Below are 23,618 nucleotides of genomic sequence, written 5' to 3' on the forward strand. Positions count from 1 at the left end.
TCTTCCCGATAAATACAGTAGACGTACAGTTCTACCTGTCCTAAGCGTTTTTGTTTTTCGTGTTATTTCAGCTGTTCCGCTATTGAACCTTTCTTTCGTTCCTTTCTTCTTTTTTTTTTCTTTTTTTTCTGGGGCACACAAAGACAGGTATAATTTGCGTGAATGCAGAGTAACGACCGGAGTAACGCGTTACTTTTTTACTCGTTACTCAGTTACATTTGGAGTCGAGTAATTGGTAACGGTAATCAATTACTTTTTGCGTAGAAGTAACGGTAACGGTAATCAATTACTTTTTTCGAGTAACGGGCACAAGTCTGCAAAATACTTTCAATAACCTCAATATCTGAACGCACAGCAGTCGGAAGCAAGCGTCCTTGCACAGAAGCAAATCCACAGACACAGAATATGTACCGTACGAATTCCTCGAACGAATCTCGCGTACCCTTGCACCTCAACTATAAAGGGAGGCAGAAAAAAAAAAACAAAAAAAAAACACACTTAATGACGCATGCAGAGGGATATCAGTTAAGAAACGAACCACAGCAAAAAAGAAAAGGAACAAGTTTTGCCAAGTAATGAGCATAGCACTAGTTTCAGAGTCGTGTTCGCAGACCGTACGCATAAAAAAGAAGAGAAAAATTGCGAAAGAATCTTCTCATTATAGATACCTCGTCAGTATCATAATAATGAAAACTAGAGCACGTTCGCCCCCTCCTTTCTCCTTCTTCTGCTCAGAATCGTATATTATGCGTGCGGTGCTGTTCAACGGTTACAACGGCACTATATCTGCGTTGCAACTGCGGCAAAGTGCTCATACGACGCGAGCAAAAGGAAAAGACGCTGAACTAACGGAATTAGTCCTCCCTCCCCTCTTTTTGGCTCCGTATCGTTTCTCTCTCTTCGACAGTTATCTCGGAGAAAGTGTGCGGGAGCGAGGAATGTTTTTTTTTTTTTCGAATGCAGCGATGCCGTATAAGGGGGAATGAAAAAGGAAGAGAGAGAGAGAAAGTGTGTGTGTATAAAGGTACAGATGGTCTGGAGCATCTGCATTCGGCGCGCTGCTAAAGCACTCGGCAGTCGCGTCGCCACGAGAGCGAGTCGATGAATAAGTGAAAGCGTTTTAACCGAGGGCCACATTCCGTTTGAAGAAGAGACGGTAGAGCCAGGTCCTCGCGGTCTTGAACTCTGACATACCATGTGTTATCGTTATATTTAAAGTTCGCGCGCTCGAAAGTCGCTTTGGTTGGCTCACGCAAGGGCTCATGGCGAATCACGACGGCTGTGCCACAGTCGGCACAGTTCCCTTAGAAGTCGGCCCAGGACGCACATTCCCCCAGGGCGTCAGTCGTGACGTTGCCCACATACGTGAGGCCGACAACTCCAAGCCCTATCACCACCCACCCACCACCACCACGACTGCTGTGCTGTCTGGGGTTTTTCCTGGGTTTTCCTCAGACGCTTTCAGACATATATCGGCACAGTTCTCCTAGAAGTCGGCCCAGGACGCACATTTTCCCCCGGGCGTCAGTCGTGACGTTGCCCACATACGTGAGGCCGACAACGGCAAGCCCTTTCACCATCACCACCACCACTACCACGAAGTAACGGCGAGCCTTTTAACTACCACCACCACAACCACCACGACGACGAAATGATCCCGGCGCCGGCTGTGCTCTCTGGGGGTTTTCCTCAGAGGCTTTCAGACATATGTCTGCACAGTTCCCTTAGAAGTCGGCCCAGGACGAACATTCCCCCCAGGGCGTTAGTTGTGACGTTGCCCACCTTTGTGGGTGGGCCGACAACGGCGAGCCCTTTCAACACCACTACCACCACTACCACTACCACCACCACCACCACCACCACCACGAAGTGATGCATTTAATTGATGCATTTTATGGGGTTATAACGAAAAGTTGAAGATCGGGCTCCAGGTATGTCGGCAGTTCATGAAGTCCTGCTAGACCGTTTGCAAACCGTTTCGGCGAAAGGGGCATCTCAAAGGGCATGTTCGGTGCAAATACGACTATATATATACCTTTAATATACGCCTTTAATATGGGTAATATATACCTTTCCCTTTTACCGGTTTCTCCGAGCGGCTTCACGGTAACATCCCTCACCGGACATCGGAGGGTATGGGTTCGAACTCCACTGCGGGTACATTTCCATTAACTGCCATTCTTTAATCGAAATGTCCCCTATATATTTGGTAGCACTTCCCACTCGGACGAATCTTTGTCGCTGAAGGGATTTAATTGAAATTCCAATCAACCCTTCGTGACTTATTTCCTTCCGACATTTGTCGTTTGATCACAACATGCTTTCCGCCGAAAGATAAGCCTTCTTTCGCTGTTTCCCTCAGTCAACCTGGCATTCAATTAACTCCACTAATCACCGCGCCCACACGTGAAATTGCAAGTCATTAAAACGGACTTAAATAAAGAAACCCCTCCGTAATCCGCGGAGGTGGTCTTATACCGTCGGACTGCGTTTAGAAACACAGTGTTTGCGTGAATAATGGAATAGGGAACAAAGTTTTCCACGTTACATACGGGCGTGGGCACAGCGGCTGCATACCTCAGGAAGGAATTCCCGAAAGCAGTAACTTACACTTGGGAAATACAACGCGCGGCGGCAGTTGCGTTTGAGGGCTCATCAGGTGTATACCCAACAAGTTATGCGAGTATACAGTGCGCTTGGCTGTGCGGGCTCAGCCACGTTACTTTAGTACATGTTTATAGCCATGTTGTTAATGTAACATGGCACTCGGGGATGGAAGTTGTGAAAGAGGCCAGACGAAATTTTCGTCTGCATACCCTTTCGCCATGTGCGTTCTCGGTTCAATAAGTTACGGTCCATATGACGCGTACAAAGGTGCACCGGCATATTGCACACATGAGATAAGCCAATCTGTGCTGATACTCAAAAAAAAAATTTAAAAAATACCAATGGTGTTATAGGCTGTGTTGGGAGACGGCACACGTCAACACTATCCCCCCCCGCTTCACTTCGACGCCCCCGCTTCGCGATGTAGTGCCAGCTCTGTCTCCCTCCCCCCCAGTCCCCACTTGGCCACGCTGCACTACATTCGCGCGCGCGGAGCGATTCTTGTGTGGGGGCGTGGTCAAGTGTGTGACTTATGTTGTCACTGACTCCTTTTTTTATATATATATAATGAACTGTCACTCCGAAATGTAGTGCTCGCTCATCTTGTCCTGAAAATGATAGGCGTTCGCTTCCTTGTTTTCATTTTTTTTTTTTTTGGCATTTCAAACATGAATACATACACATACAAATATATCGCGGCTTGTGTTGTAGAAGATTCCTCGAAAGTCTTGCTGGCGCGATCACCGGTTTCCTCCAAGCTGGAGAAAACAGAAACAGTGAGCTCTCCCTCTTCTTCACTTCTATACAGAACTCTTCCCCGAAACGAGATTTTTGCTTCTTGGATTCTCTGTCTACCGAAGTGTATCGCGTAAGGCGCAATCATGTGCAATGCTCGGGGACTGAGCTAATGCAGCGACAGCTGCTGTACGTATGCGATTATGCATGAAGCGATGGTGCAGCAAGAGATTTTGCTTCATCGCACACACAACAGCTTTGGCTATACATTCCTCCTTTTTGGCTACATATTCCCGCGGGTACGAGCGCTTGCTTAATATTTTGTAGAAAGTACCCACAGACAATTTTACGCTCTTGAGAGTACCTTTACCGACGGTTCTGGCATTAAAATGTGACGAAGAGGCCTTTATATAGTCACTGAAATGGTTGGCTGCTGGTATAGGACGGGCACACGGGTTTCCATATATCGTTTGCAAGACGCACTATCCATGCAGCGTTGTTATGTTGGTTGTGTCGTTCCGCAATACTCCTCTACCTGAGAAAAGTCATCATGACGTCGGTAGACACACTGAAACCGAAACAAATCGGAAGGGGAGGGCTGGGTTTCACGAAAGTGGGCACTTTTTCGCTGCCTCCTAGTGAAAGAAAAGTAGGACCGAAGGTCGCGTTTCTTTCAGGGACCGTCGTAGTCCCCTCAAGACTGTGGCTTTCGGGCGCGAACTTGCTCGCCCCTAGCTTCGAGCGTAGTTCAAGTCTACCAAATTGGTGGCGCTGTCGAACACTATCACGTCACTTGTTTACAGACAGGGAGGGGTCTATTTCTGGTTCAATTCTTCTTGTATTGTTGACTCTGAGATGAGCCACAGAAGATTGTGTACTCATCTTCCTAACCGTTTAGCACGTTCGTTAACTGTATCTTTCCTATTGCTACCCGGAGTCAAGGACTGAGACGAGTTCTAAAACTTGGCCACATTGCTATCGCACTGGAGTGCAGCATCCCATCGTATGTAAGTACTCTCGAGGAGTGCCAACACCGTTGTGCTTCACATTCAATGCTGGAAAAACACTTCATCTTCATCTTCTTGTATTTTTGTGAGCGGTTCCCAGCACTTTCTGCATTACGCTGCAGTCAAAATATTGACACAGACAAGGTCTCAAAAATTGAGACCTTGTCTGTGTTTGTCGTTTTTTTGTCCCCTAGTCTCGGGTTTTTTAAGTTATGGATCCATACCACCAGCTCGCTTGCTACCTCTCTATCCCCTCGTTATAATATTGATGTTATCACTATACACAGGGGAAGCACTTGAATCATCTCTATTTTAATTTCAACAACATGCTGTTGTCGCACATCGAACCGACGCTGCAGAGCATGAAGTTTCCACCGTGGTCAAAGGGCTAATTTTTTTAAAGAAAAATAATTATAATTAACGTAAGACATTATTTCCAATAGGAACAGGACTCTCCCGATACCATTTTCTTCCCATGTGTGCATTGGAACGCCCTCTGAAACCTTGGGAAATTAGTCAGAGCACTATTCACCCTCAACCGGGCCGGGATAGTTTTGCGATACAGCAGCTGCACCCTCTCGAGTCCTGGCCTCTCGCAAAGACCCATCGCGTACGCGTAGAAGAATACCCTGTCCTCTTTCACCCTTTCGTCCCCCCTCATCGATCCATCCCAGTTCCTCTTTGATATTCTTCGCCGGTAGACGTCGTACAGCGGTTCCATGATAGCGTTATCTGCCATGAACGTTTCCAAGAAGACGTGGCCGCTGGCGATGGGTAAGATACGTTTTACCGCTCGCGAGAGTTGAGCCTTGTAGCAGTGCGACTTGTTCTGGAACAGGTGTCTGTCTCTGGAACTCCACCACGTACGGTACTTGTTGCCCGCGAGGAGGGATTCCGACCCCCTGCTGTCAATGGCCGCCATGACGCCGTGGAGCACCTTTTGGGCGACGATGGGAACGAAGATGGGATGCAGCCTATCAGATAACAAGATGGGCAACGTCACTATCCCATGTGGAATGTAGAGCGCGTTCGTGTCGCCGTTGTATTCGACCTCAGTGGAGAAGATGCTTGTTTTGTGCATAAAGTCCAGGTTGCTCTTGTTGTGGAAGTCTCGCCGCACCGTATCACTGATTAGGCGACCGAAATCGCGCAAATCTTTTATCTCCGGGGTGTTCTGGGCGTAGAAAGAAGGCGTGGTTATCCTGGCGCCCAGGTAGGTGAGTTCCATGCTCTGTATCTTCTTGACGGCCACGCTGGCCGTGCCAGGACTGAACCATTTCAGCGCGTACTTTGCAAGCACTCGTTTGACGTCTTCAAATAACGAACTCATCTGGTACTCGAACGGTATCCGCCACTGCGCGAAATTTCCCCCGAGTGCCTCCGTGCCCAACATTCGCATACCCTGCTTGTAGATGGTTTCCACGAAGCGAAGGCACCCCTGTACCTTTGGAGGTACGTCTTTGACCTCTTCTCCGTAGCTCAGGGGTATCAACGGTGTGATGTTCAGAAAGGGGGAGTAGTGCACCAGGGTACGGAAGTCCAGATAATTTTTTATGTCTTTCGGCGCGCACACGTCTCTGAGAATGTCTACCATGCGAGTGACGTAACCCTTGTCGAGGACGTGAATGCTGCTTCCTCGCCCGGAAGACGACGGAAGCAACTCCGTCAACCAGTTCAGTGTCGCGTTGCCCCTGCGGGCCATATGTTCCGGCGTCATTACTCTGTCACCGAGACGCGCGGACGAGCCCGATATGACGTCGCTGAGCCTTTTCTCGATGCCTACGATCTTTATAGCGACTGCCTCAGGGTCGTTCACATCAGTGAAAGTAGATGCGATAAGCTTCCGGTAATCTTCTTCGGTACGGTTCGGGTACCGAAGGAAGAACCGTTTTATAATCAAGTCTGGTGAGTCGATGAAGGGTACGTAAAGTCTCGACTTTCTTCCCATAGGTGCCATGTAAACGTTCGCCAGCGCGCTCACCTTATAGCCTTCCAGGTACTGCCGGTGCAGCCTTGGCAAGACATCTCGAAGATCTCGCTCCAACGAGGGCGCCATTTCTTGAAGGCCAATCTTGAAGACCACAGCAGGCTGGGGCGGTGGAGCTGGCGAAGTCGTCGGCGGAGGATGTGAGGTAAGACGAAGATGAGGACGAGGCCGTGCAACATGAGGACGCGGAGTTGCACGTCGCGGCCTTCTATAGAAGAGTGCCCTCCGAAGTGACTTCGAAAAGTTTCCCGTGACGCAGGCGTCGTACAAGAACGCAGAATTCCGCAACCACTTAAGCTGACTGTGTCTTTCCACGCGCAGGTTCATATCCATGGAACTCATAAGTTTTTCCAGGCTGGACATGTGGAACGTTGACTTGTCATTGGGCGCGAACCACTTGTCCGTGCAAACGTGCGAATAAAAGTCGTCGCACGGATCTATGCGCTCGTTCAGCTTCGTACGAATGTGCTGGAGGTACCACAGACACTCCGGCTCCCTGCAGACCTCGACGGTTGCCGGCGTTTGCAATTTGTGCGACCGTCTGGTCGCCCTCTTTGTCAGAGGGGCCTCGTAGTCCGTCAGGATGTCGTCGCGTGGTCGTTTGAATAGCGGATGCGCTGCCATGTACCGTTCCGTTTGCATGTACAATGGTTCCGTCTCAACGGATTCTGGCTCAGTGGTTGCACCCACGGGGAACACGCGGCGCACTTGTACGCCGTTCGTGGCGTTCCCGCCGTCTGTCCTGTAGTAGTTGACGATTAAGACTCCATTAATCGTAGCAAAGACGATGACGGCAAATGCTAGGAGCCAGTGTACAGTGCGCCGCCTGCCGTTCGCCTCGGCGTCCTGGTCGGCGGGTAGCAGCGCGGTCATTGGACCCACGGAGCTGCTGGCTACGGCAGGACTCGATCCGCCGGAGACCACGTGCCACAGGCTGTTTTTTCGATCCAGGGCTGTTCCCGCCTTCCGCTGCTAGGCGTAAAGGTGATGTCTGCTCGCTGGCGATCGCGTGGCGACTTGGATGACGGAGCCTAGCATCTCCGGACGGATCACGAGACCTCTGGCTCCCACTTCTTCGTGGGAACAATGGCGCTGCAATGGATATGTTAGGTCTGTGAATGTGACCATATAGGGGCCCAAACGGTATATCTTCGTGTTTATTCGCAGCTACACGGTACGATACCCACGTTAAAATCGCGCAAAGAGTCACGGACGAATTAAAATGAAACGACACGAAATGGAATCATTCCAAGATCGAATCAGCGCAAGAGTTGCTGCAAAGGTACGCACCTTTTTCTTCTTCTCCTTCTTCGATGCCGTTTCGTTGGCCCCTCAATACCTTTCAGCGGTGAGAGAATGTGCTTTTGCAAATAAGGATATGAATAAACGTTTCAATTATATTTCTTTTATTATTTTTTATTTAAACTACTCTCAGAGCCATGTGGCATTGAAGAGGGGATGGGCGGTTATAACATGACAGTAGACAAAAGTTTTTACAAAACGAAAAAAAAAAAAAAAAAAGCAGATAACACAACGAAGAAAAGGAAACCAAGGAGACAGCTTCACTATGGTAACCTTCTATTATACTTCTATCCCGCCATAGCTTCACGTAGCTTCACGAAGTGACGACCATTTTTTGTTTGGACGAAGAAGAAGAAGTGCCTCGGTTGCCGCTGGCATTTTATATTTTATGTATCAATCACTCCGTTTTTAGCTTTGTGTGTGTTTTCATCTACTTAGCAGCCTAGTGGTTTGTATATCACGAGCCCTGACCAATCTCTCTTTGCAGATCAAGGCCACTGGACGAGGAGGAGGAGGAGGAGGAGGAGGAGGAGGAGGAAGAAGAAGTGCCTAGACACTATACTACCGTATATACTATATGGATATGGCGGGATATGAATAGGACATGGCGGGATATGGATATGGATCAGCGCATGTACAAACTACGACCTGCTCTATACTAGAGACCTGAACGACCGGCAATCCCCTGTGGAAGAGTTTGGTCAAGAGGGCCAGCGACCGCTGCAAGCGCCACATAGCATTATTGCATTATTGGGGAGGGGGAATGACATATGCACTAGAGAGAACTGATGTTCTGAGGCTAGAACAACATAGAAGGGACAATCACATACAAGGCCTCAAGTTGCCTAAGAAATTAACGATGAAAGATGGAAGTCACTGAAAAGGTTAGCCAGGCTGTCATTGCCACCGTCGTTCGTCTGCTACACAGGCTGAAAACGAGAGGCGTACGCCTTTTTTGTGACAATTATGAACAGCATAAGTGTCACGAAAAAGGCGTACGCCTCCCGTTTTCAACAAATCAGGGCAGATGACGATATCATTCGAGATGATGGTTTGCTAGGAGCGGTACTATGCAGTGGAGTTCATTTTTAAGAGTGTGCTTGTGACGATAGTTTGCACGCAGAACATCTATGTTATTGTGTTGGTTAAAAGGAAAGTATAACCAGAGCATTTACTTGTGTAATTAGATAATTATATTAATAAAGTATTCTGAACAGCTAGGAGCGTGCTAAGCTGCGAAGTTCATTTTTAAGAGTGTACATTTCCCACAACGGCAAATGATCATATAAAAAAAGAAACTAAATACTCACAAAGCATTTTCAAGCCAAACAAGAGCGTAAAAACGAAGGCCCGCGGAGCTCCATGCGTTACAACGAATCTTCATCAATGGTATGCCCTTGAAATGTCGTTCATGGATGTGACCATAACCATTATCCCGAAGTGAACTTCCACTGGCGGCGGAAATTCAGGTGGTGGCTCCTCCTGCATTGTAATGCTGCTCGTTGCTGTTCGCTACAGCGGTAGTTACGTTTCCGAAACCAATCCTCCCGCGTCCTTGAGGAATGGTTTGATGAGATGGGCATGGGAGCCCTGACCTTAATCTAATCGAGCGCTTCTGGGATGAACTGAACCGTCGTCAACGAAAACGCGCCCGGGAAACGGCAGGCGCCGTCGCTTTGCGAAAGGAACGAAGCGAAACACCGGCGGACGTTCACAGAAAGCTTTAATGAAGGAGAGTTCCACGAAGACTCGGTGCCATCAAATACGTGGCGCTTTATCGGTTTTCTCAAAAGTCAGGGGCTACGTGCCGATAAGGGAGGTGTCCGGGTGCTTTGGGTTAGATATAGTGCTCATTTTCAAGTTCACAGGGGAGGTTCTCAACGTTGGAAGGGTCCGCGAGTTTCTCGTGTAGAATTTACGTCGATAAGTTTTTAATTTAGTTTAATTCACTGCTGTTAAATTATTAAATAAATTAATCTATAATTGTCAGGTAATTAATAATTAAACATTCGTTATTTTAATTAATATAACATTAATGCAAATCGCAATGCAAGAACGTTCTTCTTCCTCTCAAAAGATGGTAGATGGCGTGATGGCGGGCAGTATATTCTACGTCGAAAGCAGAAGTATGCCACATATACTTCTAATATCTGGATGGCTTCTGCAGCTATGTGGTCTCCCTGGTGGGCACCCGCAGCTCCATTTCTTGTGCATAAAGTCCAGGTTGTTCTTATGGTGGAAATCTCGCCGCATCGAGCACTTTTAGAAATAAACTTCACCGCAAAGCACGCTCCTAGTCAACCACAATCTCGAGTGATATCGTTATCTGCCCTGCACTCTTAAAAATGAGTTTCACCGCATAGCACGCTCCTAGCCAACTACAATCTCCAATGATATCGTTACCTTCCCTGATTTGCTGAAAACGGGAGGCGTGCGCTATGTTTGTGACCATTATGAACAGCATAAGTGTCACAAAATAGGCTCCGCCTCACGTTTTCAACAAATCAGGGACTAGAACGTTGTCATTCGGAATGTTGGTTGGCTAGGAGCGTGCTATGCGGTGAAACTCATTTTTAAGAGTGTGGTTTGTTGGTATCTGGTATCTACACTCTTAAAAATGAACTTCACCGCATAGCACACTCTGCGCCAACCATTGCCACGAATGATTGGGTTATCGCTTCTGATTCGAGGACCGAGAGAGGCGTACGCCTTTTTGTGTCAGTTATCATATATCCAAATTGACACAAAAGGGCGTACGCCTTCCTCTCTCCTCGAATCAGAAGCGATAACCGTATCATTCGGTATGATGGTTGGCGCAGAGCGTGCTATGCGGTGAAGTTCAGTTTTTAGAGTGTAGTTTGTTGAAAACTGGAGGCGTACCCCATTTTTGTCACAATTATGGACAGCATAAGTGTCACAAAAAAGCGCACGATATCATTCGGTATGATGGTTGGCTAGAAGCGTGCTATGCGGTGAAGTTCATTTCTAAGAGTGTATCACTGATTAAGCGACCGAAATCACGCGAGCCTTTTCTGCATAGCACGCCCTTAAAAATGAACTTAACCATACAGCACGCTTCTAGCCAACCGTCATCTCGAGTGACATGATTCCTTCACCTGGCTTGCTGAAAACGGGGGGCGTACGCGTTTTTGGTGGCATTACGCAATTCATAATCGCCACAGAAATGGCGTACATACGCCCCCCGTGTTTCATCAAATCAAGGGAGATAACGTTATCATTCAGGGTGATGGTTGGCTAGGAGCGTGCTATGCGGTGAAGCACTGTTTTTAGAGTGTAGGGAAGGGGTGATGGTGTGATATGAGCGTCATATTCGGACTTTTTCCGAAAATGCAGAACCTGGAAAATTACACCCGGAGGAACTCCAACCGTAATGTTAACACTGGCATATTTCTAGGTTTTGCACAACATATGGTATGCAAAGTTTATTGACTTTCACGTATATCTCCGAAGCACCTACCAGCCATAATTACTCAAAATTAAGTTACGTATATTTATTTTTTTTACCATTATGGATTTTAAGTGTGTATTTACTTTGTTTAATGCTTAGTAGTGCCTATTTTTGTGTTTGGACCAGTACTTACTAATGTCTAGTTAGTCTGGTCAAGAGTGTGTTTTACTTTGTTATCAATTAATTATCAATCAATCAAGCGGCACCTGGCGGCTTTTTCCCCCGGCCTCACCCATCGCTTAATGGAAAATAAACGATTGAATTGAATTGAGTTGACGTTGATTTACCATGATAGGCAAGCCTGAGCGATGTCTTGCTGGTTTTGAGCCTTCGTGTTTGTGTTTGTGGTGGTGGTGATAGGGCTTGCCGTTGTCGGCCTCACAGAGGTGGGCAACGTCACGACTCACGCCCTGGGGGAATGTGCGTCCTGGGCCGACTTCTAAGGGAACTGTGCCGACATATGTCTGACAGCGTCTGAGGAAAACCCAGGAAAAACCCAAGACAGCACAGCCGGCACCGGGATTCGAACCCGGGTACCTCCCAGTCTCGACGTGACATGGCCAGCACGCTAACCACTGAGCCACCGGGAGCTGGTTGTGTGTTTGTTTACGTGTCTTGCCCATCACTCAGGCTTGCCTATCACGGAATTTATCCACCAGCTATAGCCTGCATTTACGTCACTCTGTTAATGACGTTGACTTACCTTTTCCCAGACCTGACATACCTCGTGTCATGCCATCCTCGCCTTTCCCTTTTATCCCGATGCAAATTCATCCCATAAGAGACTTCCGGGCACGTGCTAAGACCCCCAGGAGAGCCATAGCACATCGACCGAGGTTCTTCCCTCTACATCGCTGCCATCGTTATATGGGGTTTTAATTTCGCTCTATATACGAGCGCGCTGTACTAACACAAGTAATGACAGCGACACCTCAACCCTATAGGGGGAGACAATATACAGCCCTACTTGCCCTGGCGACCCACTTGGAACCCTCGCCCCTTTTACGACCTGCGCTCCTTCTCTTTCTCACCTATATCTTCGTTTGTCGTATTTTTTTTTCCTTCCTCGCAGATTTCTTTTCCTGTGAATGCGCTTGTCGCGGCATTTCAAACTTCACCGCATGACGCGCTGCCACCGACAATTTGTTGGAAATGTGGTGGATGCGCCTTTTTGTGACACTTATGTGGTTATCTTCACGAGAAAAAAAAAAGAGAAAAAAAAACGTCCTTTCCACAAATTGGGAGTGACAGCAGCATCATTCTGCGCAATGGTTGCATCCCTTGCTTCTGTTGTCTGCGATATGTCTATCAGGGAGAACTTTGAGACGCGCAACTTTTGAACAAATCCTGTTCTTCAGGAAACACCGAACTTCACCACATAACATGAAAAAGATAATAAAAGTATATGCGTCAATTTGTAGAACAGCACAAAAGGTTTTCATGCAAGCAGTTTTTTTATCACACACACACACACACACACAAAAAAAAAAGAACGTGCACAAACCACGACCTACTAGATTATAACGACCACGCCATAGGCACCCCTTCCCAGCGCCGCATTTGGAAGCTAGCGGTGGCGCTGCTCATCGGCCCGGTTATTGCTTCCTCAATTTTAGTTGGCGGTAGTTTGCGAAGACCGTGCTATGTGGTGAAGCTCTAAAAACAGAACTTCACCATATAGCACTGTCTTAGCCAACCACCATCCCGAATGACATCGTCGACAGGAGGCGTACGCCTCTTTAGGACACTGTAATGTACTGACTGTACAATTGCTAGAAAAAGGCGTACGCCCCGCACTTTCCACAAAACGAACAGCGATAACGATAACATTTGAGGTGCACTTCTTTCCCTGACCACTAACATCAATATAAAGTGCCCCAAAAGGGTGTATGCCTTCCATTTTCAACAAAATTTTTTCGAAAAATTTTTTTTCGGAAAAAAGAACAACGCCATTCGCCTTTGTGTGTGCGTGTGTGTGTCACCAAGTCTTCATTTCACTCTTTCTACCCACGCGCCATCAAATTATGAAATTCCTTGCCACAATCCGTTGTATTCATTCGAGCTCATTCATCCTTTGAGCCCCCTGTTCTCCAAGTCCCGTATAGAGTGTATCTGAAATTGTATTCCATTTTATTGTAATCGTATTTATTTTTGTTGTTCTCTCTCTGTACCCACGTGATGCATTACGACTCTCGGGTTTTCGACAATAAATAAATAAATAAATAAATAAATCTGCAATTGGCCAGGAGCGTGTTATGCGGAGAAGTTCCGCTTTTAGAGTGCACTCTTTTCCGCGACCACCACTTTCCTGCCGATGTTCCCGCACACCAGACATCCCATTGTCTCTTCCTTGGTTATTAACCTGATATCCTCCTGTCTGTACCCTTTCCGGACAGGAACATAAAAGCCTTATAGCGTTCGAGAGATTTTCCCCTCGTCTCCGTTTCCGTCGACCTCGTTATGACGTCACAACAATCTCAGGGGGGAGAGGGGGAAAAGAAACATAGAGAAGAGGGCAGAGCTCTCGCGGGCTTGGTTTGTCCTACTTGGGCGCAATTCATCTTGGTTATGAAGCCAACAGAACACACGAATCGATAGAAAATTAGGGAGACTGGGCACTTACACGGAGGAGCTGTGTAGATTGCACTGTGCCGGAGGAGGCTGGACTGTATGTGGGTCAACTGTGGAGAGATTTACTCGGAAAATTAGAGGTGTGAGAAAGCGGAAGGATTCGACATTCTGTCTCGTAAACAATTTAAATTCAACTGTAAACAATTCCGCCCGACAATTTGGTTGAGCATGTTCAAAACCGTCGTTCTCCGAGGAGAAGAGCGGTTGGGAGAGCGCTGACACCTCCATTCTTCTTCTGAAATGATATTCTTTTGTTTCACGAAGTACACTCTAAATCTTTTCACACCTTTAAAGGTGTAATAACGTGCATGGCGCACGCCTTTTTAGGTGTAATTTTGGTAACATCATAATGGAGCACGGTTTCGCACAAATTTTCTTTACTCGAGTGTTGTCTGGCCTCCAAAAATTCAGTCTTGCAACATCTCAACATTGTTCAACAGTATTGTAGACACTTGCGCGTGCTCGATTATCGATAGCGATGCATATATGCATTAGCTCGTACCTACGATATCCAAGACATAATGAAAGCAAGATTTGCACTGACACTTGATCTTTAGTAATGCTTTCCGAATTTTGTAAAATATCGTCCTGGAGATGCAATGTAACGCAACCAGGTTGAATGTGCATAGCGCACACCTTTAAAGGTGTGAAAAAGTTTACAGTGTATCGTGTTGATAGGTGTACAGAGCGGCACAGGCAGAGAAGGAAGACGATCGCGCGCCAAAAGGCAACGCACTTCGGCGAATGATGGCGAATTCGGGTGGTCATTTCGTAGCAACTTTTTTTGCCAGATCTCGAGCAGTCATGTTCGCTTGGTCAAAATGAAGCAAATCTCGCATGTTCGCGTGGCGCTTTCCGAGCGCTCGGAATTTGCCAGCTAGCACTTTTTTTTGCCCGGTCTCAAAACGATCGAGCAGCAGATTGCTCAACTGTATCCGGTGTCGTCACATCCGCACTGCAACGGTGGCGAATGCCCTCATTGGCCCGCAAGTTGAAATCACGTGGTTTAGCAGACGACAAAACTCGAAGATGGGCGACCGCGACGCCCCTAGCGTGATCCAAGTGCCTAACACCGCTAGATTCCTAGCAGTCATGTTCGGGTGGTAACGGTCACGTGATCCAGCTCAGTCGCCGACCTAGCAATTTTGGAGCGCTCGGCCGTATTGCTACGAAATGACCACCCGAATTCGCTATGAGCCAATTTGTGCAGGATATTTCCGCAGACAGATATCACATAAGGCATCCAGACATTTTTTTTTTTTTTTGCAGCGTGTCCCGTCTAGCACATGAAAAAAAAAGAAAAAGAAAAGAAAACGAATGTCGCCCTCATTTAATTGCGCTCTCTGCTTTCACGCATTTCTTACCTCTACAAAATTGTCGAAGTACAGGCTCAGGGGTAAGGGAGCCAATGAGAACTACAATACGTCATTTCGGTGACTATTCCATTTTGCTATTAGCTCCTTCTAAGGGGATCTTCTAAGTTGTCTCGCGACGTAAACCCCCAAATTATTATTATCCTCCTAAGGGATGGTAGAACTTCACCGCATAGCACGCAGTGCACCAACCATTGCCACGAATGATAGGGTTATCGCTTCTGATTCGGAGAGAGAGGGCGGCGGACGCCTTTTTGTGGCAATTTGGATGATAGCTGATACAAAAAAGGCGCACGCCCCTCTCTCTTCGAATCAGACGTGATAACGCTATCATTCTGTGCAATGGTTGGCGCACAGCGTGACAGGCGCTGAAGTTCCTTGTGAAGTCGGCCCAAAACGCGCAGTTCCATCGCCTTAATTTAGAGGTGGTCCGTCCAGCTTGCTTTCACCGTTTGTCTCTTCCCGTTTTTCCTTTTTTTTTTCCTTCTTTCTAAACAAAGCTCCGTAAAAGGGGCAATGTACTCGTATGTTGTTTGACGATGTCTATACTCAGTTCACATCTACCGCCGGCATCATGTACAAGTTATAGATTTGAAAAACAATCGTACCCTGTGCTAGTTTCGAAAACATTTTTCGGATAAAATCGATACATATTGTGTATCCGCTCTTAACAGTGGGGGATCGTTTCCAACATTCGTACCACGTTTCTGGGGGGCCTAAAACACATACGGTTTCACAATCGTTCGCTTAAACCTCGTTAGTTTGTCTATACGGAGCACGAAGCCAGTTGTATATGTACAATTTTGAGAGCGTGCAGGAAAACGACAGCTTCCTGCATCCGAATGTGCCCTGGGGAGTGTGAGCTCTGTTAGAAGCAATGCTGGATGTAGGTCCTTATTTTTCTTTTTGCGTTCGAAATCGATATGGCCAATTATCCTGAGAAGACTGTCCTTGCGATAGGAGGTCCGATAGTCGTATATAGCGATAGTAATATTGGGGAACGTTTCAGCCAAAAAAAAAAAAAACAAAAAAACACACGAATATGATGGGAGCTCTGGCGGCCCGGTTAATTCGATTTGGGCCCTTCAGCACACATATAGACGGGGAACAGAAAGTTCACCGTACCACAGGCCAGTGGGGGGATCCAGATCCTCGGTTGGGGGGTGGAGGTGGACGGTTTTGTTGTCGAAATGCGTAGTGGGGGAGAGGAGAGAGGGGAATCCAATACAGTCAACCCTCGATTTATGAACCTTCGATTTATGAATTCCCTCGTTTTATGAACAGGAGCACGAGGAACCAAACTTTTTACGTGTATTTTTCCTTCGTTTTACGAACCTCGATATCCGAATAATGAATGTAATTTCTGGGAACCAACTAGGAGTTGCCCAGCGTTTTTGCCCTCAATTTATGAACAGATCGTTCTGAGGTCAACAGAAATCTTCAAAGGTATTATTTCGTGGTCTTATGAATGATGCCGGAACGGACGAATCTTTTTCCAGATATTGCACCCTCGGTTTTTATCCCCTCGAAATCCGAACAACAAACTGCTTTTCCGGGGACGCATTAGGGTCGACCAAGTGTACAGCAGAAGGCATGGTCGAAAGCAAAATTACACAATATATTGTATTATAAACACAATCCCAACTCGCAAGTACTGATTCGTCAGCTCGATAGTACTGACTGAACGGAATTTTCGATTTATGAACGATTTTTCCGGGAACCGAGGGTGTTCATAAATCGAGGGTTGACTGATATAAACTGATGTTTTTGCCCCCCCCCCCCCCCCCCACCTCCGGATGCGCCATTCTCGCGGGCGCAGAGCCAACCGCTTTCCCCAATCGCGTCTTTGTCTTCCTTGATTATAGCTCATAATATGAGGCTCACGCCTTTATTTCGTTAGGTGTATGTTACACATGTAAACCAGAAGTTGTGGAGACCGACCATTTGCATATAGGGTGATACCGTCATCATTGCTGATTCGTGATTCAACTACACTCTTAAAAATGAGTTTCACCACATAGCACGCTCCTAGCCAACCATCAATCATCCCATCCCGGATGACAACGTTCTCGCCCCTGATTTGTTGAAAACGGGAGGCGGAGCCTATTTTGTCCCATGATGCACGTGCATAATAGTTGGCTACGAGCGCGCTATGTGATGAAGTTCAATTTTAACAGCGTACACTCTTGAAAATGAGTTCTTCCACAGAGCACGCTGAAGGCCATCCATTGCACAGTATGATATCGTTATCGCGGCTAATTTGTTGAAAGCGTGGTGACGTACGCCTTTCTGTGACAATTGGCATACGTACATAAGTGTCACAAAAGGCGTACGCCTCCAGTTTTGAACAAACAGGGGAGAAAATGACGTTATTCTGGAATGATTGTTGGCTGGGAGCGTTGAATGAAGTTCTGCTTTAAGAGTGCACGCTTAAAAGAAAGCTTCACCACATAGCACGCTGAAGGCCGACCATTGTACGGAGTGATACCACTTTTACTCGTCATCTGTGGAAAGCGCGGGGCGTACACCGTTTTGTGACAATTAACATTTCCACATAAGTGTCACAAAAAGGCGTAGGCCTCCCGTTTTTAACAAATCAGGGGAGAGAACGATGTTACTCGGGATGATGGCTGGCTACACTCTTAAAAATGAACTTCACTGCATAGCACGCTCGTAGCCAACCATCATCTCGAATGATATCGTTATCTGCTCTGATTTGTTGAAAACGGGAGGCGTACACCTTTTTTGTGACACTTATGCTGTTCATAATTGTCACAAAAAAAGGCGTACTCCTCCCGTTTTCAACAAATCGGGGCAGATAACGATATCATTCGAGATTATGATTGGCTACGAGCGTGCTATGTGGTGAAGTTCATTTTTAAGAGTGTAGGAGAGTGCTACACACTGACGTTCATTTTTAAGATTGTGTAATTGCCACAAAACGGCGTACGCCCCATCCCCTCCTCAAACCAGAAGCGACAGATCGTTCGGGGCAACGGCGTACAGAATTGAATAGATGGAGAGAGGACAGCAGGAAGTAATGGGGGGAGAGGGGGGTTAGTATGCGTCCTGGGCCGACTTGAACTAATTTCAAGTTCCGAATTAATTTCTCGTTAAGGATGGCTTCACAGGGTGCAAAATCTGCCACACGTCTGGAAACTCTGCTACTTCAAGGTCGATTTCCGTCCCCTCACCACAGCTGCCGACAGTGTTCCAAGATGGGACGAAGAGCGGAGACCGGGAAGGTGCGCGCGCACTGTTGCTAGGAGACAGACGTCAGAGCTCACAATGACGTCATATGCTCTTGGAGAATCCGAAACTATGAAGTTCTGCGTTTTTTTTTTTTTTTTTAGAATTCGTTGAAGCTTGTTTACTCATGACGTTTATACTTTGCGTACTGAACTTATAATGACATGAAAACTGCAGTAAACTAAATACATTTTTTTTAGTCGGCAGCGTGTCATCCTCAACAACAACAACAACAACAGATATATTCTGATGATGAAGTGGGGAGGTTTTCCACTCTAGGAATGGAACGCTACCCATTTTCAGAGCACACGTAGGAGCTGCATCTTTTACCTCTGTCGCAGCGGAACGTGTCGTGAAGTTCTGAGAAGATCTGAAAAGCATCATTCGATTTGCATAAAAGCGACACGTTGTCGTTGATGCAGTTCACATTCGCCTTCTAGTTATTTTTGACGGTTTCGGAGTAGAAACGGAAAAATCCGGTTATAACGTTGTGCTGTGGAGACACACCGAATTCGTAGTAGTCTGTACCATACGGGACCATCGGATGGAATCAGGGTGGATGCAGAATGCCAACCGTGAGTCGAATAGATGTCATGCAACAAGAACAACAATTAAATTATGAATGATGATGTTGTGAGACAGAGTATGAGACGAAGGAATGTATGTGCCTGGTGCTGACCAGTTTTAGCGATTTCCTTTTAACGACCGCTGTACCCAAGATCAAGTCTTCTCGACATCGAGGGCCGTGAAGCATGAAGCCTCTCTTCGTAATGCGTGCTTTGACGTTCACGTACAGTCCGACGAAGGAGGTGTTGTATTGTTTGGTGGCTAGATATTGTTCCAGAATGTTCTAAAACGCGAGTCATTCGGCATCCAAGTGGAAAATCTGACCGCTGTTCGGATTCAACTGATGAGTACGTAAGCTATTTGTTGCTCCTGAGTAAGGATCCTAGACGACTGAGAGAGTATGTATGCTAGAAGCCGAAGCATATGTGCTTCCTGCCCGTCTGTTACGTTAATGAAAGTAAGATATTCATGTGCGCATCCATCATCTCGAATTATATCGTTATCTGCTCTGATTTGTTGATAACGGGAAGCGTACGCCTTATTTGTGACACATACACTGTTCATAACTGTCACAAGAAAGGCCTACGCCTCCCATTTTCAACAAATCAGAGCAGATAACGATATAATTCGAGATGATAAGGTAGATAACGATATCTTCGAGATGATGGTTGGCTAGGAGCGTGCTATGCGGTGAAGTTCATTTTTAAGAGTGTACGACGTAAACATTATAACTCCGTTTTCATAAATTTTAATTTTTGACTGCCTAGTGCCACAGAATTACTAATTTAACGCCAGTGGTACATGTGCTTTCTGTTCTGCGTTACGTTCGGCTAATCTATTTTCGACATAAGTTGTACTGCTCACATTAACATTCGTGTCATTATCAACCATGAACTCTTGCTATGTACTCTGATCCCTATATACAAGGTGGCCCACCGAAAAAGGGCCAGGGGCTAAAGAAAAACGGAGTGCTCTATACAAATGGAACCAACTGTACGTGCTTGGCAGTTGTGTGGTCTGCCCAAAAATATGTTTTTTCATCGCCCCTTGTCAATTAGTTAGCGGTAATTAATTTTCGAACTTTTTAATTATCGGCTTTAGCTCTCAGATGTCTATGAGGAAGTTGTTGTACATGTCAAAAAAGACACAACTGAAATGGTTCGAGGTCTCTATGGCTTGTGGTTTCGTTTTTTCCCGGGTTTAAAAGTCCGGCAATCCGGCACCCGCGCGCGACGATTCCAGCGCCCTCCGGCGTACATTGACCTTGAGATTAGCGCTTGGAAACCATCCCTGGGCCACGTCGCATAAGAGGAAGATATTTCACCTGTCTCACGGCACAACTATCAGAGTGCACTGCTATCGTCGCGCGCGTTCGCCGAATTATGGGAAGCGCTCTGTAGTGCGCGCGGCTTCTGAAACCAATTTTTAAACCCGGGAAAAAAAAACGAAACCACAAGCCATAGCAACCTCGAACCACTTCAGTTGCGTCTCTTTCGACATGTACTACAACTTCCTCATTGACATCTGAGAGCTAAAACCGATAATTAAAAAGTTAGGAAATTCATTACCGCTAATTAATTAACAAGGGGCGACGAAAAAAATATTTTTGGATAGACCACACAACTGGCCAAGCACGTACAGTTGGTTCCATTTGTGCAGAGCACTCCGTTTTTTCTTTAGTCCCTGGCCCTTTTTCGGTGAGACACCCTGTATAAGAAAGCACATGATAGCACTCTCTTTAGCTTTTAAGCTGCTAATATTAACTTGCTTAAAAAAAACTACAATCTTACTGCTGTTCATTCCGCTTCGCATTAATTAATTAATGAACCGCGGTAATCGCAGTGCTCTGCACACTGGCAGTAATCCATGATCTTGGCGCCAGACGACCATACATCAGACTGCAAGCTGTACACTGCCTGGCAAATTAAACCCGGACCGCCTTGACAAGGTCGCACACGAGGACGAAAAGAAATAGAAAGAACGACGGGTCGAACAACTGCTCACTAATTAGTCGTCTTAGGGCCTTCCATCATTTCGTTGACGTTAATGAAAATTTCACGATACCTTGACGTTTTGAGGAAAGAAAGAAAGGATTGCATGGGCGTTCCCTTTCGTTTTCCTATACGAAGTTGATGCATTCACTTTAAGATATGCTTATAGGCCTGGCACTTCGCGAGAACCCTACAAAATCGATTTTCCGACCTTATTGAATCAAATTTTATTCATCGAGAGTAATTCTATTGAGTACAGACTTCTCTATACGTCTTGACGAAAGAGGTCTATTTGCATAGGCTCCCTCCTGCTTTCGTCCAGGGCAGCGCAAAGGTTTAGCCTATTACGACTTGCATAGGAAAATGATTAACAGTCGAGGGTGTTTAACTTGACGGATAAAGGCGACGTTTACGGAAAAATACCTCCCGCCATATTATTGAAGGGTAGTCGGTTATGCTACTACTATATACAGGGTGTTGAGACAAAGTATTTTTTTTTTTTAGAATGGTTCTTCGCACACCTAAAAGACGGACTGCATATCATAGCATTACCAGTGGCGTGAGGATACTCAAACTATTTTTGGTTTTGTAATGAATTAATTAATGAAGTGAAGGGGGTATTTATTGGCAAAAAAAAAAAACAAGGAAAAGGAAAGATAAAAGGGAAAGGTCAGCCATGCAGCACGCCGGCTGTCTATTCCCTAAAAAAATGAAGATAAATAAATAAAAATAGATAAAAATAAATAAATAAATAAATTTTTCCCGGCTCCAAAGAGTAACTTTCAGGTTTGCAAAAAGCAGACGGGCGAGGAGCTCCGAATCAGAGCGCTCTCGAGCGAGCTGCTATCGAATGAAGACTAGTCGCAGTTCACATTGACAGTTTGGCTCTAAACCTTATAATAATAAAAAAAACTTACTAAATAATTTTACTTACTTAATTAATTAATTGCAAAACAAAAATTAACTGGTTTCTTTGTATATACCACTGTTATTCACTGCTTACACTGTACATATCATCAGGTTAATGTACGTAATAAATTAGCTTTATATGTAAACAAAAATTGTTTGAGTATCCTCACACCACTCGTAATACTATGCAGTCCGTCTTTTTGGTGTGCGATGAAGCATTCTTTTTAAACTTTGGCTAATTTTTCGTGAAACACTCTGTATGCTAAATTATGTCCACTACATTATCAGGTAGATGATTTTTAATGACGTTGCAGTTTGAGCTGAACAGTTTCCCACAAATGCGCTCTCGATCCGTCCCAGAAACCCAGATGGATTTCAAGGCCGACACTTCAATTCCGGAGAAGATCAATCAATCTGTATAATAACGGCTCGACATGCGCGTTTATTCGCTTACATTGCAGCGAACACGCTGCATCTCCAGTCCTGTTTATGTCACGTTGCAGTGAACACGTTTCGGTTTCAGTCCTCTCTTACGAGTTCCGCACAATAGCATCTACTCTTGCTGCATGCCTGCACCTTTAGATAATACGAGGGCGCAAACATGTACTTCCAGCTTCTGTGCGCTCCTGCGATGGTCTTTCGCTCGGGGAGAACGCATAGCTTGACACTCCCCCCCCCCCCATCCCAACGTATCAATCATCGCCGTGTCATCTGTTGATGACAGTTCAACCAGAAGGTAGGGGCTATACATTGTCGGATAAATTGTTGCACCACACTCTTAAAAATGAACTTCACCGCATAGCACGCTCCTAGCCAACCATAATCTCGAATGATATCGTTATCTGCCCTGATTTGTTGAAAACGGGAGGCGTACGCCTTTTTTGTGACACTTATGCTGTTCATAATTGTCACAAAAAAGGCGTACGCCTCCCGTTTTCAACAAATCAGGTCAGATAATGATATCATTCGAGATTATGGTTGGCTAGCATCGTGCTATGCGGTGAAGTTCATTTCTAAGTGTGCAGGACAGAGTATTGAAGGGGGGGGGGGGGGGCAATAGTATACGCAACAAATTTCAAACTACGAAGGTTTAGGTATAGTTTCGACCCATGCGGAAGTGCACTGTGCCGATTCGTTCTACTGTGCTGCCTCAAACTCAACGAAATTATGCCTCTTTCAAGCGTACACTCTTAGAAGTGAACTTCACAACATGGCACGCTCCTTAGCCAACCATAATCTCGAATTATACCGTTATCTGCCCTGATTTGTTGAAAACGGGAGGCTTGTGCCTTTTTTGTGACACTTATGCTGTTCATAATTGTCACACGCAAAAAAAGCGTTTCCAGCAAGTCAGGGCAGATAACGATATCATTCGAGATTATGGTTGGCTAGGGGCGTGCTATGCGGTGAAGTTCATTTAAAGAATGTACACCAGCTTGCCTTATCCTTCTTTGATCATCAATGATAAGACAAGTTCGCAGCCCTGAAAGCGCGATTGAGACACGACACCGTCAGTTTGACGGATTTGTGCACCATAATGTGTCTGATACGACGGCCCCAATGATATTCACGTGAGCCGTGTATATGGTACAGCACAAAGAGCGTCTCTACAGCCCTAAAGCAAGTTAGAATCTAGCTAGGATATTGCCCTTTGACGTCAGAGAACGCTGATTGGCGTGAAAGCATCGCACTCTCGTCATTGGTGAGGCCATCCTGCATTCCCGTCACGTGGTACATTAGAGTCGTCTGCTACGTGCGCGGGCTCGCAATTTCGGAATCGAACTTTCTCGC

The 23,618-nt window shown here is 46.1% G+C and overlaps 1 protein-coding gene and 1 long non-coding RNA gene across 2 annotated transcripts in view; both read right to left on the reverse strand.

The window, feature by feature from the left end:
• Nucleotides 1-4,779: 4,779 nt before the first annotated feature.
• Nucleotides 4,780-7,209, reverse strand: LOC135369729 (phosphate-regulating neutral endopeptidase PHEX-like). Its single transcript, XM_064603245.1, has one exon. The coding sequence runs from the start codon at nucleotides 7,207-7,209 to the stop codon at nucleotides 4,780-4,782; it is 2,430 nt and encodes an 809-aa protein (XP_064459315.1).
• Nucleotides 7,210-13,727: 6,518 nt separating this feature from the next.
• LOC135370611 (uncharacterized) overlaps nucleotides 13,728-23,618 on the reverse strand; it is a 148,731-nt gene continuing 138,840 nt past the window's right edge. The window contains exon 3 of the long non-coding RNA XR_010415397.1: nucleotides 13,728-13,788. This is a non-coding gene — a long non-coding RNA (uncharacterized LOC135370611). The remainder of the gene's footprint in view (nucleotides 13,789-23,618) is intronic.

The sequence above is a fragment of the Ornithodoros turicata genome, chromosome 10 (genome assembly GCF_037126465.1).
Source record: "Ornithodoros turicata isolate Travis chromosome 10, ASM3712646v1, whole genome shotgun sequence".
In the NCBI taxonomy this organism is placed as follows: Eukaryota; Metazoa; Arthropoda; class Arachnida; order Ixodida; family Argasidae; genus Ornithodoros; species Ornithodoros turicata.

Coding starts and splice junctions, on each gene's coding strand:
- LOC135369729 (XM_064603245.1), bottom strand. CDS start 7,209: ATGACCGCGCTGCTACCCGCCGACCAGGACGCCGAGGCGAACGGCAGG.